The following is a 17317-nucleotide window of genomic DNA, read 5'->3' on the forward strand; positions in this document are numbered from 1 at the left end:
GCAATAAAGACCAACTGCTGTGTCAGCTCACATCGCTCTTAGATCCAACAACTGGCACTTGAACAGAGCAAAGACAACAGCCAAAAGGCATGAAGAATGCACATTCTGTGCAAGGAAAAATCTAAGTCAAGGAGAAAACATCAAAGCAAGGTGCTATTAGAAGAAGTTTTTTTTGTTTGTTTTTGGTTCAGGTTCTGTTTTCAGCAGTTTTTTGAATATTGGGAGCGTGCAGAGTTTGGTAACTGGCTGTGCAGAGAGCTGAAGAGTGGGGTGAAATGTCCTTTTTGGCTGATTAAAAATTAGGCATGCTGCCACATTTTGGATCATCAGGGGGGGTTTGATTGTGCACGCTTGTAACTCTTTCAACAGGGCATTGCAGTAATCAAGACGAGATATGCACAATGAGTTGGGTTGTATATTCTGAGAGGTAGTGTCTGACCATTCTGATATTGTAGAGGGCAAATCTGCATGTCCCTAGAAATGGTGGAAATGTGGTCAGTGGAGCTCAGTTGACTGTCGATTATGACCCCCTAGATTTCACGCTGAGACCCAATGTTGATGCTTAAGTTGTGTTGTGCTGTGTTGAAGGGATGGCTGGAAATACTAGAACTTTGGTCTTTAAGAGGTTAAGTTGAAGATTGGCTGTATAGAGGGTGGAAAGGTTCTGGGGTAGAGGCAGGGCAACAGAGACCAGTGAAGGGAACTGCTCTGATTGAAAGACCCGAGATTGCAGCCTAATGTTACAAATGACTCCCTGTTGCCAACCTAAAGAATGACTAGGATTATGAGTACTGTTATCTGCCCATGAGGGATCAAGTTTTTCACAAGCCCTTGTTACCATGTGATTTACCTCGTCATTTTGATCATGCCATGTTACGTTTTTACCAAGCTATGTGATTATCTGCTACTACTCTAATGCGGAACTCAGATGAATACCCATCATGTGTTCAAGGTACCTGTATCAAGGACTTCACCAAGTGAATATCGACTGTAAGGTTTTTCATGTGTACCATTGTTGACCAAGACATTATCTAGTATCATGGACTTCACCAAGAAAATATCCACTGCAAGAATTATCATACCAGTGTTAAGAACCATGTTTGTGTCACTTAATTATAGAATCAGAGCTATAAGACTATTGCACTAGGGCACTGAGTCACTAAACGGATTTTGGAGTTCGCATATTATATCACTAATGGGAATTTGGAGTTCTCTTCACTATCAGGGATTAAAGATTCACCACAGCTACGTTCCACATGCTCACTACCTGGCCTGCCCCAGTGTTACAGATCGAGACCACTACATCTTCCCCTGCGGTCCCCCCTCCCACCATTTCTCTACCCTATCTACTCAACCCCACCGCATCTCAAGATTTATCTACTCTACCAGGACCATACTCCACTCTTCCCCATAAGAATCTTGCTTCTCCTCTAGACCCGCTCATCTTCCCACTGACTCTAGTAAGTTTTGTTTTTATGTTCAGACCCCACATCCCACAAATCACTGTCAAGATGCTCATCTTCGTGTCCTCTCTCATAGACTGGAGAGAGCACCATCTAGCAAGAGGAAGGACTTACTACATCTCCATTCTGTTTTGCCAACTATTATATTTTATAATAAACCTTATTTAAACTGAGTAGTTGTGTCAAGCGCCTTATTGGTTCCAACCCTAAAACTAGTACCTTACAATAACAGAATGTTGCTGCCTCAGTTTTAGCAGAGTTATAATTTTAGCCCGAATAACAAAAGGAACTTTCAAAAAAAGTCACATGTAAGCACACTTCAGTAGTCCACCTTTGCTACTGTTCTGGCTGGAAGGTAGGAAGAGGTTGGCATAGCATATTTAGTTTGTATTTTTCAGGGTAATATTAAAGGCAGTGCCACAAAACTGCTCACTCATGAAACAATAAACCCACATTGAAAAATGCTTTAAACATGGACTTCACTTTTCAGTTTTAAATCAAGCACTTACACGTCCAAACACTTATTTTTAGTCTCATCTTGATAAACTATTTTCACATTTCTTTAGAACTAAAATTCCAAAGAAATGTTCACACGAGGGTTTGTTTTTTTGTTAAGTTGTATACATTTGAGCCAGTCAGTTTTGGTTTGGCATTACAATTTAGCCACAGCACTAAAGATCCTTGCATGACATGCTTATGTCCTGTCATCATTGCCTACTGAGGACGGTGTCCATGTCAGACATTGTCTGGCACATTGTCAGCAGATAGTATTTTCTATTTGTAAATAAGAAATGTCTTTTCTTTTCTGGACACTGTTTTCCTAAGACTTTGTCTCTCCTTCTGTGTATGTGTGTGTGTGTGTGTGTGTGTGTGTGTGTGTTTTACTTTGTTACAAAATGAGTTACAGGTGATTGTGTTGATTGGCTGGCAGGTATGATTAACTCTGTCAGGAGCTTTCAGGAGCTTATTGGTTGCAGCGATCCATCAGAGGGTTAAAATACATTTTCTCCCAGTTCAGCAGAAACTTTCCTTCCCCTCACTGCCAGTCCCCCAGAAGTTATAGATAGATATAGATAGAGATTTAGATAGATATAGTGAGCTTAGAGAAGCACTTATATTTCATATTTGTTTTAATTTGTTTTAATATTTGTTGTCACATTTGGTTAACATGACAGAAACCTACCCTAGTTTGAAACCATTTCATGGTAAACATTGTTTTGTGGTAAATTAAAGTAATATCAAACATGAACATGAAGAAGGAAACAATCTAAGAAATGTACCTTCTTTGATTCTCAGTGAGCTGAGTTTTGGTGGTGTATCAGTACTGGTTTGGACACAGTAGACCTCCCGGGTCTGAATCCCACCTCCACATAAACCTGTTTGGTTTCCACGGCGGCGGTCTTGTTGACTTAGGAGCATGTCTACCCTGCATTCTGTCCACTCTGTGGTCTTCCAACTGTAACTGACAGCACATTTAGAAACAAGAAGGTTTTAGTCAGAGTATATTGACAGACAAAAAGAAGCAAAGACTTTGTCAGGGACTTGGTTTCATGAAGATTTTCCCAATACTCTGTGTTGGCTGGACAGCTTTCCCTTTCATGCTCTAAACTATCAAAGGCATCCAGAAAAACCAAGGACAAAGACATCTGTGTTTTTAATAATATCAAGTATTGCCAACAGTACATAGTAAGAGAAGACACTTGTTAAACTATTATGGTGAAGCCTTACACTGTATAGCTACCATGTGAATGTGAAAACATGCTCCACATCCGTTATATGAAATTAAAGTGAGACAGGTGTAGCAATACTTGCAGGACAAATATAAAGGAAGCTATCATTTTAAGATTAGGCGTGGACAAAGACTAAATGGTTCATAAGAATATACACATTATAGAATGCTCAAAGATATCAAGAAAGATTAAAAATACAACTTGAAATCAATAAAAGAAGATTTGATATTAGGGTTAACAGTTGTTTTTTCCTTAAGGGACATTGATTTAATTAGAAGAATTAAAATGCATGTTGTTGATCAGTTACTATCTTGAGCCACACTACTGTTCAGTAGGTAGCGGCAATGCTCCATCAATTGCTTGTAAAATAAAAACAGGAGAAGAAGAAGAACAAGATGATTTAAGCAGCCATAACTCAACAAATCCAGCAAATAGAGGACAGTATGGCTGTGCTCCATGTGGAGGATTTTCCTAAGAGGAAAATATTGGGACAATGTTTGAATTATCAATAAAAGAGGAAGAGAAAATACTCAACACATCAAGAAAGCAGGAGTCAGGGAGAAGCTATTAGCAGCTGTTAGACTAACCAGCAGATCTGTGTAAACAACTTTGGCATTAATAAGAAAGTTGCAAAATGGGGTTTATGGGAAAACAATTTATTTTTCACTCAAATTGTTCTGTCTGGTTGTGTTTTATAGATGTGGCACATCGTCTTCACACCTCTCAAGAAAACTGTAAGCACTACAAACTTAAGACTTTATCAAAAAAGATTTAATCAAGTTTTAATTCTGCTCTATAACAAATAATTCTTTAAGGGGTCTCTAATTGTTGTGCCACTTACATGTTCACTCTCCTTCATTCTCCTAAAAATTATGTTCCTATAAGAGTAAACTGCAAATGCAATTGCATTTTGCTGAGGGATTCATTTGTAAATATGTGTAGACTAAATAGGCTTGGCCTTTGTTCTGACTTAGAGAAAAGTGTAAAAAAATAACTTAAGGCTAAATTATTACCCTGATCTGTAGCTAAACAAGAATTCACATTTCCCTGAATCTCTTCAACAAAGTTGAAGTACTTACACAGTGCAGGGTGGAACTCCATCTCCTTGGGGGCTGCAGGGCTCCTTCTCCTGAAGCTCTGGACAATCTTTTCCTCCACCTATCGGGAACTGGCTCACTTTCCTGGTACGAGTGCGTTCACCTTTGGGGCTGTTGGCGTCGTAGCACTTCTTTGAGCAAGCTGACCATTCAGACCATTCAGTCACATCACAGTCTTTGGTCATCACACAAGCCTGGAATGTCACTGGCCATGACTCCTGAGAACACAGGCTGTAGAAGATAAAAAAAAAAAGATACCAGATGATAAGAGGAGCATTTCAACAGTGCTGCTGCTAGTTCAATTCATTTGCAAAATTGCAACTGAATTTTTGCTGGCCGCGAGATAGTCTGGCAACCCATTCTGGTGAACTAGCATAAGCTCACCCGAACAGGATAAGTGGTTACGAACTTTTAATAAACATGTTTCTAGTTTGTACTAATAAATAAGTGCTGCAAATGTGAAAGCACAACTGTAGCATATAATAGATGTTTTTCACAAAAAATGTAAGTAGTTTGCAAATGGTTAACACTATTTCTGCTTTACACTGTGCCACACAGTGACACAGTAACAATGGATTGCAGTACTGTTTCAACTTCTCTGTCAAGGAATACAATTACTGTATATGTATGGTTAGGAGCATAAACATTCATAAAGTGGGACATTTAGACAGGTTGCTGTATTTCAACAACATATGGTAAATGGTAAATGGTCTGCACTTATATAGCGCTTTTCTACCTATTGGCACTCAAAGCGCTTTACACTGCTTCTTATTTAACCATTCACACTCACAATCACACACACATTCATACACCGATGGGGGAGCTGCTATGGAGCTGGCCAACACTCACCGGGAGCAGCTAAGTTGGGGTTCAGTGTCTTGCTCAAGGACACTTCGACATGTGACCAGAGGAGCCGGGGATTGAACCAACAACTGTGAGATTGGTGGACAACCGCTCTACCTTCAGTGAACAGATTATGACCACTTTTATCCCTTATATCTCTCTCTCCTTTACACAGATTGCATCTCAGAAAAGGATATGTAATGTTATGTTATGTGGCACCTTACACATGTCAACGGAATTACTGGCTAGCTAAATCCAAATGAATGTCTCAGCTTTTGTTGGTAGGATTTGGATTTAGCTAAATTTGTTAACTTTATGTTAACTCGAGATAACAAGACAAAATAAAAAAGTTGTTATCCCAAGATAATGGGATAATTATCCTATTATCAAATAAAAAGATACCAACATTCCTGGCCGTTCTCGGCTCATGTATATTATTAGAGACAAGTCAGTTTAATTCAGTTTAATAGATATAACCATAATCTACAATTAAAATGGGTTGAGTTCACGTAAAAAAAATCTCGGAAACATTAGTGAAAGATTGTTCTCAAATTAAAGAAAAGAGCAGACATTAACTGCAGACCGCTACAGCTGCTGGGATGCCAATGCCATTCTTCCATTTTTCAAAGAAAGAAATTACCATTTAACTGTTTTTTTTTTATTCTATGGTGTTTGCCATTTTACCATAATAAACAAATGGGTATAGACCTTTTTCACATCTTCACATTTCTCAACCGAATCTGCCAAAATTGGGCCGCTTAATTTCCATTGTAAGTTATTACATACGGACAATGGCATAATCTAAAAATCTGAGCTTTTCTAGTGTTGCTGAATTTTCGTGTTATGCGCAAAAACAGCCATATTTGTCATTTCATTCAGTTCCAAAAGAACCATAACTTAAAAGAAAATGGGTGCAGGCGATTAGGTGAGATGAAGGAGGAAGGTGCTAATAGGTAGCACATAGGATTGTAATCAGTACTTCATGACACTAAAGCAGGATTAAAATAAAGCAGGCAGCAGTCAACTTATAAACGGAGTTGCCCAAAGCCGCTTTTTGTGGAACAAATTTGTTGCACCAAAGGATAGGGAAAATGTTTTCACAAAGGCAAGTAAATGTTTGGCAGAGGAGGAAACAGTCTCCTCTTCCACCGCTGTAAGTGCGGAAACTGACACCTACTCTCCTCTGCTGTACTACAGTTATGTTTGCTACCCGTCCGCACATAAGATGTGATGAATAGCATTAGCTGTAACATAATGTAAATGGCTTCTATGGCGAAATTTTAACCCATTTTCATTTTCAGTCTATTTGGTTGGCTCTAATGTAAAGCTAACCAAGATAGCCTGTAAGTTAAAGCTAGTAGGCTTCAGCTACTTAAAGCTATTGTGTAAAACAGCTCGAGAGAGGAGCTGTGGTATTGTATGAGGAAGTCTGGAGTGGCAGAGAAGTATGTTAGAGTGGTGCAGGACATGTATGAGAGCTGTAGGACCATGGTGAGGTATGCTGCAGGTGTGAAAGAGGAGTTCAAGGTGGAGGTGGGTTTGTATAAAGGATCGGCAGAGAGGTGGAGGTCTGCTCTGGAAAATACAGGAATGAAGGGTGGTTGCAGCAACACAGAACACATCTGTGTGAATATGAGGAAGTGGAACAGTGAGGTTAAAGGGAGCAGATGTAAAGAAGGTGCAAGATTTTAAAACTACTAAGTGTCAGGTGTGTTGTGTGATAAGAGTATCAGCCAGAATGAAAGGAAAGGTGTTCAAGACAATGGTGAGGCTGGAACCGCCAGGTAATAGGTCTAGAGGAAGACAAAAGAGGAGATTTATGGATGTAGTGAGAGATTATATGAAGTTAGTAAGTGCAAGAGAAGAACATGCAGAGGACAGGGTTACATGAAGGCTGTGATGACCCCTTTTTGGAATGAATGGAATTATTAATTTCACTACAGAGATGTAGTGAAATGTCTCACAGTTGTATAGTGATAAACTGGGAGAGCGCAGCATTTTAATACTGGAGATACGGTTTGACTCCATTGTTTGTCTGCGTGGCTCTGTGAAGTTTTTTCCTCCTAGCATATTTTCATAATTTATTTGATTAGTTCTTCCTTCAATTGTAACGAGAGGCCTACAGCTCACTAGCATCTTGTTGGACAAACTACACACATGCTCACGGGTTGAAATTCTGCAGATTGGAGCAGATTGTGTGATGTAAATATTAAATGTAAAAGTAATTACCTGGATTTATTTTTTTTTTCTTTATTTACCGTGGACTGCTGTCATATTTTGTGTACCCAGACACTGTGCTTGGTTCTAGTGTCAGCGGGAGCAACTCCCCTGCCGCCTGTCTTATCTTAACACCAACCACTGTGACTTTTCCATGCAATGATAAATTTGATAAATTTGATTTATGAAACAAATAAGTTATGTAGTTGTTTTCCACAGTCTAATATTAGAATCATCATTCCTAAAGTGATCACAGTTCACCTGTTGCCTTTAAAACTGCAGGTCTGACCTTAACGTGCAATAAGTTTGAATGTATCCTAAAAAAGTCTAGAAATTTGACCCAAAGTTTTACAACCCTGTTAGATCCTCTTAAGTCTCACAGCATCCGGTCTTGGTCTCTATCCACCACAGGTAGAACAGCCGATTCAGATTTGATAGTGGAAACTTAGATTGAGGCTCAAATCTGTTTAATTTGAACCCTGGGACTGCTGCTTTGTTAATTTTTTATATTTTTTGTGCAGAAAAATCCAGATTTAGATTTGGAAGATGTAGTCAATTTTATCCAAATTTATACATTTGATCCAGATCTCATGATGCAGATCTTTCTATCTTCAGAGAATGAGCAATTGGTGTCTGCCTTCATTCCCGGGAAGGCAATCAACCTTATTTCAGCAGTTTACTGCAGGCTTGTGTTAATGCTGTTTACAATGTAATTGATTTTGGAAGATAAAAAGCTGGTGTCAGAGATGAAAATGCTACCATTGGTTATACTGACCTAACTACTTCCCCCTGCTGTCAATGAGCTCATCATTATAAGACTATTTATATTTTACATTTATTGAATCTGTGTATCCAATTGTGTATGTGCTGAATGATTTTTTTCTGGAAATTGGGCAACCGTGTGTAGAATTGTTAGATCAGCTTTTAAGAAACCAATGTTGTTTAATATGGTTTATTCTAAATTAATCTAATCATAAAAAAATAAATTTAAGCTTTTTATACAGAATGATTGCTGGTAATTTCCCTTAACTGTGCTGAATAGTTTTAATTATCACGATATTTAATTTATTTAATTAACATTAGCTTGATGCGATCACATCAACAATGAGCAGCCAAAGCCTTTAACCCTCATTTTTCCTTTGCAAAAAAAAAAAAAGTAAAGTGAACAGAAAATACAAATAGAGGTTGAAACTTTGTGCTCTTAAATACTAAGAGCAAAACTACACACTAAGTTTGGAGGTAACTTCAGGCTTTAGTCAAACTCGAGTTTCCCATGAGAAAGAGCTTCACACTGAACACACACCATCATGTCTGAATAGTACTTGTCTCTCGGGTCACTTGATAAACTTAGCTTTACTATGAAATACACTTAACGACCACTTTATTAGGTACTATTATATATTTATGACAAATGTGATCATTCTACTGTTTCAATTTAAATGTCAGATATATTCCTTTGTCATTTTGAAAATGTCTGCATGCTTACATTAGCATTCCAAGCAGTGTTGGACCTCAGTACAACCTCACAATTTGAGTCAACTTGATCTGATTATACTAATGGCATGAAAATGAGCAACATATTGACATAACAACATACAGACAAGGTCATATATACTGTATAACAGCAGATCAAAAGAAAGAAATGACAGATGTGAAGAAATATTGCGTGTAATTGGACAAGGGCTGGTGCTTGGGTACTTTGAGCATGGGGCAGGACATGAAGCAAAAACAAAGCTGCGCAAGTAGCAGTGTTTTGCTTTGTAATCTGGTCGTATACCACAGAATCTCGTGCTGTTCCTTTTATTTCTTTGACAATTTCCATGTCTTCCCTTACGGACAGTCCTTTCTGTTCAAATTCTTGTTGTGTTCGTATGAATGAATGAGTTCTTTACCTCTTGTATTCACAAATAAGCTCGGTTGGAGATAATCTGGATTTTTCTCTAGGGAGCATTTGCGAATTTGCGTTCACACATAATCCACCTCCAGATAAAGTCTGGATAATGTCTGAATTCCAGTGCATGTCTGAAAGGGGCTAGAGAAACTTGTTTGAATGGATGGCTGAACTGATAAAACACAGCAATATGTGAACAGCTTAATTTGTATGTGCAACATCTGAGTGATAATTATTATTTTTTTGTCCTTTTCGGCTTGTCCTGTGAGTTCATGGTCGCCACAGAGGATCATTGTCTACATGTGGATTTGGCAACGCTTTTACGCCGGATCCCCTTCCTAATGCAACTTGGACCGGCACAGCTAGGGATGGGAATGGGCTGTTGAAGGTTCTGTATCTTGCCCAGAGATGCTTCGACATATAGCCGGGACTGGGGATTGAACATGGTCCGTGGACGACTCCCTTACCAACTGAGCTACAGCCGCCCCCTCTAATGTGATACACATGGTTTGGATATTTTTCATTACAAACATGAGAAATTAATTTTCTCTGTTTTCAGACGCTTATTCACAGCAATATGTTGTGGATGACTGTGTGCTATGTGATTAATGTTTTGGGAAAATGCTAACTTACATCATTCAATATAAATAAAGCAGCCAACATATATATAATTGTTTTTGATGTTTGTATGACAAACATAATGTTAAATAACTATATTATGTAATTCCTTTTAATAATTTAATTGACAAACATGCACACATACAAAATACAGAAATAAACATTGCTTTGACTAAATTTTAAAACCCAAAAGTCAGACTAAATAAACAACTGTTTGGGGGCCAAAAGAGCCCCCTCACTGATGCTGCTCTTATTGCTAAGCTAAGACACATGATTTGGCATATTACAAAGAGCCAACATTCCTTTCACTACTTGTTACGTAGCAACCAGGCCAAGGAAACCCTCAAATAAAGGGCAGATGGCTGATATGACAATGACCTTTATCTGCTCATGAACAAATGATGATACCTTCAGAAAAGTGTTGGTAGTAGTCCTTATTGAGCCTGTCTTTGCTTCTGACACAGGGAAGAACATTAGTCAAACACTATGTCAAATGTGATTATATTGACTTTTTAGTCAATCCTGCTTTTACATAATGCTCACGAAAGTTATTGTAAAGCTCAGCAGAATATTCCTATTTAAATAGCCATATTTGTTGGCATACAATATAAATAGTAAGGGGTCTGCACTTATATAGTGCTTTTCTACCTATTGGCACTCAAAACACTTTACGCTGCTTCTCATTCACCCATTTGCACTCACAATCACACACACTCATACACCGCTGGGGGAACTGCTATGCAGCTGGCAAACACTCACCAGGAGCAACTAATTTGGGGTTTAGTGTTTTGCTCAATGACACTTCGACATGTGACCGGAAGAGCTAGGGATCAAGCCAACAACCCTGGTATTGGTGGACGACTGATGTACCTTCTGCACTACCTTCTGTCACCCACAATAGATCTAGATTTACCATTAAATTCATACATCACAAAGCTATTCTTGGCTTACTGCACAAAATAGCAGCTTATACACACACACACAAATTGATGGCACCCTTCTGTTAAAAAAAGGAAAACCCACAATGGTCACTCCACTTGTCTCAGGTTTGAAGGTAGCCTTCTGGGCTCTTTGGTTACCATTCGTATTATTCATCACTTCAATTTGTAATCGATTTTTCTCTTGCGGCCACGTCCATGGAGGCTGGCTATAGTCCCATCGACCCTGAACTTCTGAATATTATGTGCAAATGTCGTCATGGGAACATCAGGCTGAGATGGTCTTATAGCCTTAACCTTCAACATATCTGTCTATAGTTTTATAATTTTCTCTTCAGATAAGTCTCTCTTTAGCTTTCTGTGGTCCATGATCAGTGTGGTACACATCACGATACCAAACAGAACAATGACTACTTTTCACCGTCTAAATAGAGAGAATGACTGATTAGTATTAAGACACCTATGATGCTAATTACAGCACACACTTTAGTTTAACATGTCCCATATGGAGAAATATTTCTTTCTTTTCTAGGGGTACAATCATTTTTGTCCAGGGCGTTTCATTACTTTGTTTTCATGTTTAAATGCTTCTTTCAAGTTATTTCAGTGGCTGGGGGTTTTACTTTCTTTAACAGAAAAGTAGCAACAATTTTGTCCACATTCTACCACTTTATTTGTTGTTTTGTAGATTTGCCATGGATTCAGTGCAATACAAGTTGCAAATATTAAAAGCCAACTGCCCTGCAACACATCACTGCAGATAAAGCCATGGATTAGTGTTAGATTGTGAGGTAACATGAGAAAATATATTTCAGTCATTTACCTGGGAGCTTCAACAGTCCCATTCATGTGGACACAGGTCACTTCTCTGGTCTGGAAGCCAATCTGCAAATCCCAGAACTTTCCCCCTGGGCGGTTTTGACGATTCCTGTTTCTCTTCTCCTTCATGAGTTCTTTTGTCTCAGGATCCTTTGCCTTGCCCCTCTCCCTTAACTTCCGTTGGGTTTTCACTCTCATTTTCCCTCTTTTCTCTTTGTTTTTAGCCTTTTTCTGTTGTTTGGGCCTGTCTGCTTGTCGAAATGATCTGTCGGGTTTACTGTTTTCCCTGTCTAATTTTCTACTAGATCTAGTTGGTTTTTCAGTATCTCTGGATAGTTTATCACCATCCTTGGATGATTTGTCTACTTCTTTATGTTGTTTGTCACCATCTCTGGGAGATTTTCTGCCCTCTCTGGACTGTTTCTTACCCCTTTTGGAAAGTTTTTCAGTTTCCCTGAATGGGGTTTCACTGTTTCTTGATGGTTTCTCAGCTTGTCTGGCTTGCCGTGGTAGGGGTACAGAGCAGGGTCCCCAGGGTCCCACTCTGAGGGTATATAGGCTCTCTTCCCCCTCACAGGGTCCTTGCTGGCATGTCTTAAACTCTGTCAGGTTTGGGCAAGCTGCTCCGCCAAACAGTGGTGGAGCCAGAACAAAGCGAATACGGTTCTGCAAGCCCATCCCGCAGGTTTTAGAGCAAGGAGTCCATATGCTGAACTCAGTTACTACACAGTCCCTAGGGCATGGGATAAGACAGGCCTGCTCCAGGCGGGGTTTTGGTTCAAAGTATTCACAGATTGCATCCTCTGAGGGTTCACCATTTGCTTTCTGAACACAGCCCACCTCACGGTTCTGAATCCCCTCCTCTCCCCGGGTGCACACGGTAGGGCGCTGCACCCCAACACTTCGCATTGACACTGGGACACATTGATTCCAGGCACCCAGTTGCCAGTCGTACAGATCTTTGTGCCAATCACATACTCTGAAGCAACTTTGCTGGCTGTTCGGTTGTTCTGTCTGATTGCAATTGGTGTGAAGAGTGGTCCAGCCTTCAGAATGAGCACACCATACCGCTCTGCTCTGGCTGCCTCCGGGACCACATTCACTACCCATGCAACGACCCCAAGGACCTAGAAATACCAAGACAACAAGGGTTGGAGAAAGATCAAAATGAGAATTAGAAGATGTAGAATTATAATTTTTGTTCATGAGAGTAATATTACTTGCACTATCTTCTTAAAGAAGGGTAGTATATTAGAAATTGATTGATTAATTGAATCTTACTTTAGTTTAGATAATAATTATATTGTATTCAACTTGACAGCTGAGATCTGACAGCAAAATCGCTAAATTAAGATTACTGTAAAAATCTTCAATCTAAACAGTCAGACAATCAGACAATGCCACGTTAGCCGTACTTATTTGAAAGTGAACAAAAGATAAAATTATTACCTAAACTATTAGCTAAACTGTACTTTGTTTAGTTTCAAATTGATATGCATGCACAGTTTTCTGCTGTAAAGGAGGATACCAACATTTAAGATACACTCAGGTTTACCAGATTTAAACAAATATTAAATGTGATTTAAACAAGTAAGTTCAGCTATTTACTGCTGGTGCTTCTTGCTCTGTATAAACTTTGTTATAGCTACATGATTCTTTTTACAAAGGTACTTTCAGATTAAAGGAAAATCTTCAAGGACCTCAAGCACTTTTGGAAATAGAAAATGTGAAGTTGACGTTATGCCATGGTAATTTTTTTGTTTTTGTGTGCCATATTGTGAGGATGTCTTTCTGTTGGTTTACTGGATTCTATATTTAGATTTTCTGTCATGATTGTAATAAACATTGCCTTGGTAGGTCAGTGCTCTTGCATGGTAGGTTTGTGTAAAATTGCAACTTAGCCAATCTCCATCAAATTTAAATGCTTGAAAGAACTTAGGAATTCAGGTAATGTGTTTTAACCCCCATTACCTCACGACATGGCACCCCCATTCCCCAACAGCCAATGCGGAATGATGTAACTTTAGATTTTCTGTACAAACCCCATTTCCAGAAAAGTTGTGACAGTGTGTAAAATTGAAATGATTTGCAAATCATTGTATCTCTTCAATCTGGTGGAACATATAATTAAAAAGTAATTGGCAACAGTTTAGGATCATGATATAGAGCATCCCAGAGAGTTTACCAATTTACTGAGAAATTTGGGGATTTTGTTCTACATTTTATAATATCAATAAAGATTCTAGAGGAATATTTGTAGGCAGGGGACAAGCTGAAAACCAGTACTGAATAACTGTGAGCTTTGAAAACAGACATAGGTCTTTTGTGGAAAAACATGGCCAAAGAAAAACCCTAGCTGCAGTGCAGAATCAAAAGGCATGTTTTTACATGGCTGCTTTGTTTTAATTTCTCTAAATTCCACTTGGACACTGCCAGATTTTGAATGAAGATCGAATATCAAGAAATATTGTCTATGCTTCACCCAAGACTATCACACTAAAACTGAACTTTTATACGCATGGATTACATCTTATTTCCTTAACATGCTGGCCAGGCAACACACAAGCAAAAAACAGATTCAATGTGTTTTTCAATTAAGAAACAAAGTGCTGGATAACTTTTAAACAAATTTTTAAAAGAAAAACAAGTAACCAAATGAATTCAAATATCTACTGTAGATGTCATCTTGGACTCCAAACTCAAGTTTGATGCCTTTTTTAGACATATGTCAAACACCATTATGATAAATATAAATTGTTTTTAATAAGAATCTTAAAAGAAATAGGTCAAATGTACATGTGTGTTTTGACTGTATCGCAAATTTGTCCTGTTGTGAGACCCTCTGGGGCCAGGTCTATTAATTGGTTATCAAGCCTGTACCACAAATTTTGAAGGTGATGGATCAGAAACCATTGAAATGCCATCACTGTGATTTTTTTTTCAAACGCCTAGCTTGGTTTTAATAACTTTTTAAGTTTTCATTCCTAAATACATTATTTAAGTTTAAAAATGGCCTTGCCCTGGATGTAGTTCGATAAAGGTGAAGTGTGAAAACCAGAGTGGGAACTATAAAGTTCAAAGGTGCAGAGCTATTTTGGTTCATCTTTTCAGTAAAACATTCACGTTAGGACATTAGAGCTTTTCTCCCTGATGCTATCAGACTTTACAACCAGAGTTGCTCCCAATGAACAAGAACTAACTATAATACACATTGCTACTACTGATTGTAAAAAGATGTAACATGGAAATTTCCCCACTGTAGGACGATAAAAGGTGTATCTTATTTTACATTTATGGAACACAACACTTTTAGATTTAAAATCACAATCAGAACTCAGAATTTTAACCACAAAGCTGAAACAGTGGATAAAGAAACAGCAGATAAAGATAAATTATCCTTTTTGGGAAAAAAAAGTCATAAATACACATCTCAAAACACTATTAGGACCTATGCAACAAGTAAGACCCTTTTGCATTAATACAGCCTTTTAGGGGTGACATATTTTATTTGGATGGCAACTCAAAACACAGTTAAACAAAACACATTGACTGAATAAAGGAGCAGTACAACAACAGAATATATATAACACATCATACACCAATTAGGCATAAGATTATGACCACCTGTGCAATTTAATGCAATTCAATACAGTGACTCTGCCATGAATTCCACTTTTACAATATTAGAATTTATCAGTTTTTAGGTTGAAAGTGTCAGAGAGGTGATAATTCTACTATGTGTTTATTTATAAAAGGGGGTAGTGCAGTCGTACTAGAAGGCATTATAAGATTAGGTGGTTCTAAAGTTTGGGCCCCTAATTCATTTTAGAACCACCTCTACTTACAATGCAGTCAATACTAATTTTATTTTTAAAACCTTTTAAACCTTTTTAACCTTTCTATAGACTGATTAACATCTAGAAGATGTTATGGTACAGTGTCAGGTGTGATAAAAGAGTATCAGCTAGAATGAAAGGAAAGGTGTTCAAGAAGGTAGTGAGACCAGAGATGTCGTTTGGCTTAGAGACAGTGGCACTGAAGAAAATACAGGAGGCAGAGCTGGAGGTAGCAGAGCTTAAGATGTTGAGGTTCTCTTTGGGAGTGACGAGGATGGACAGGATCAGGAATGAGGACATCAGAGGGACAGCTCATCTTAGATGTGTTGGAGATAAAGTCAGAGAGGCCAGATTGAGGTGGTTTGGACATGTGTAGAGGAGAAACTGTGAATATAACAGTAGAACGATGCTGAGGTTGGAGCTGCCAGGCAGGAGGTCTAGAGGAAGAGGAGATAGTGTAGTGTAGTGAGAGAGGACATGAAGTAAGTTGGTGTGAGAGAAGAGGATGCAGAGGACAGGATTAGATGGAGCCACAGGATTCGCTGTGGCAACCCCTGAAAGGGAAAACCCGAAAGGAAGAAGAAAAAAAAGCTTGTTCAATCTTTCAAAAAAACAGAAAGAAGATCTGGTCGCATTGAGAAACTTTTCTCAGGGATGGCCAGACTGAGGCACACACACAAATTATTGAAAGTTTTTTTTTTTTTACTCAAATTAAAAATATTTTTGGAAATAATAACCTGTACATTATTGGTTAACAATGTGTTTATAAATTTTATTTTTGTCAGAAATCCCGAATATGTAATATCTACCATTTTTAACTCCAAATATTAATTACCAATTGGGGATAGGTAAAAATCCGTCTTTTGCAGGCATAATCTATTGCAATTGCTAAAAAAAATAATTGTGACATAATATATGATGCCACCTTAAATGTACATAATAAACGGCAAATGATTGCACTATAGCACTTCTCTACCTTTTGGGACTCAAAGTGCTTTACACTGCTTCTCATTCACCCATTTGCACTCACAACCACACACACTCACACACCGATGGGGGAGCTGCTATACAGGTGGCCAACGCTCACCAGAAGTGACTAAGTTGGAGTTCAGTGCCATGTGACCGGAGGACCCGGGGGATGTAACCAACAACTGTGGGATTGGTGGACGACCGCTCTACCTCCTCCACCACAGTCTCTGACAATAATAAGCTTATATATTTATATGATATTTTTTAGGTTCAAATTTGGTCAGTTCTTCTACTTTGTTCTACAGCTGTTACATACCTCTTTGTCAGGGGTGGTACTTGTCAGGGGGTGGCACCTGGGGTGGCCAAACAGATTTTGAGGGAGGCCACCCCTCTGGCCCCGCCCCTGAGAGAGAAAGAAAGACAAAAAGAGAGAGTGCTAAAGCGGTTCACAATATTATTATACACTTATGCTACATTTTGTGTCCCTCTGGGCTCAGGTGTTTGGTTTTCTCTTGTACATTATCTATATCCTCATAGCTGTGAGGATTCTCAGTGACCCAGGTCATTGTTATCACAGAAGAGCTGTTAACTAGCAAATGGCCTGTAGTTTGTAAAAATGTTTCACCTCTCATCCAAAAGACTTCATTAGTTCTGACCAACTAACTAGTAGAGGCAGGCCTATAAACTCTGGGGACTTATTAATGTGGCAGGTAGACACTAGGACTCAGGCAGGGGTGGTAGAAATAGAGGCGCAGCAGCCAATGAGAGAAACAGCAAACTGATTAAGAGAGAAATGTGAAGCAGATGTGGGCAACTGGCTGCTGCTCATTCTGCTGTTACAGTTTAAATGCCTCTGCTTGTTACATTTTAAAGTTTTTTGTTTTGTATTTTAATGT

General features: G+C 38.6%; 1 protein-coding gene across 1 annotated transcript in view; it reads right to left on the minus strand.

Annotated features, from left to right (window-relative positions):
* thsd7aa (thrombospondin, type I, domain containing 7Aa) overlaps positions 1-17317 on the minus strand; it is an 88136-nt gene that overhangs the window by 54383 nt on the left and 16436 nt on the right. The window contains exons 2-4 of the mRNA XM_067510694.1: positions 11621-12743; positions 4273-4521; positions 2744-2925 (exon numbers count right to left, since the gene is read on the minus strand). Coding sequence (XP_067366795.1) covers positions 2744-2925; positions 4273-4521; positions 11621-12743 — 1554 coding nt within the window. The remainder of the gene's footprint in view (positions 1-2743; positions 2926-4272; positions 4522-11620; positions 12744-17317) is intronic.

This window comes from Channa argus, chromosome 1, assembly GCF_033026475.1.
Source record: "Channa argus isolate prfri chromosome 1, Channa argus male v1.0, whole genome shotgun sequence".
In the NCBI taxonomy this organism is placed as follows: Eukaryota; Metazoa; Chordata; class Actinopteri; order Anabantiformes; family Channidae; genus Channa; species Channa argus.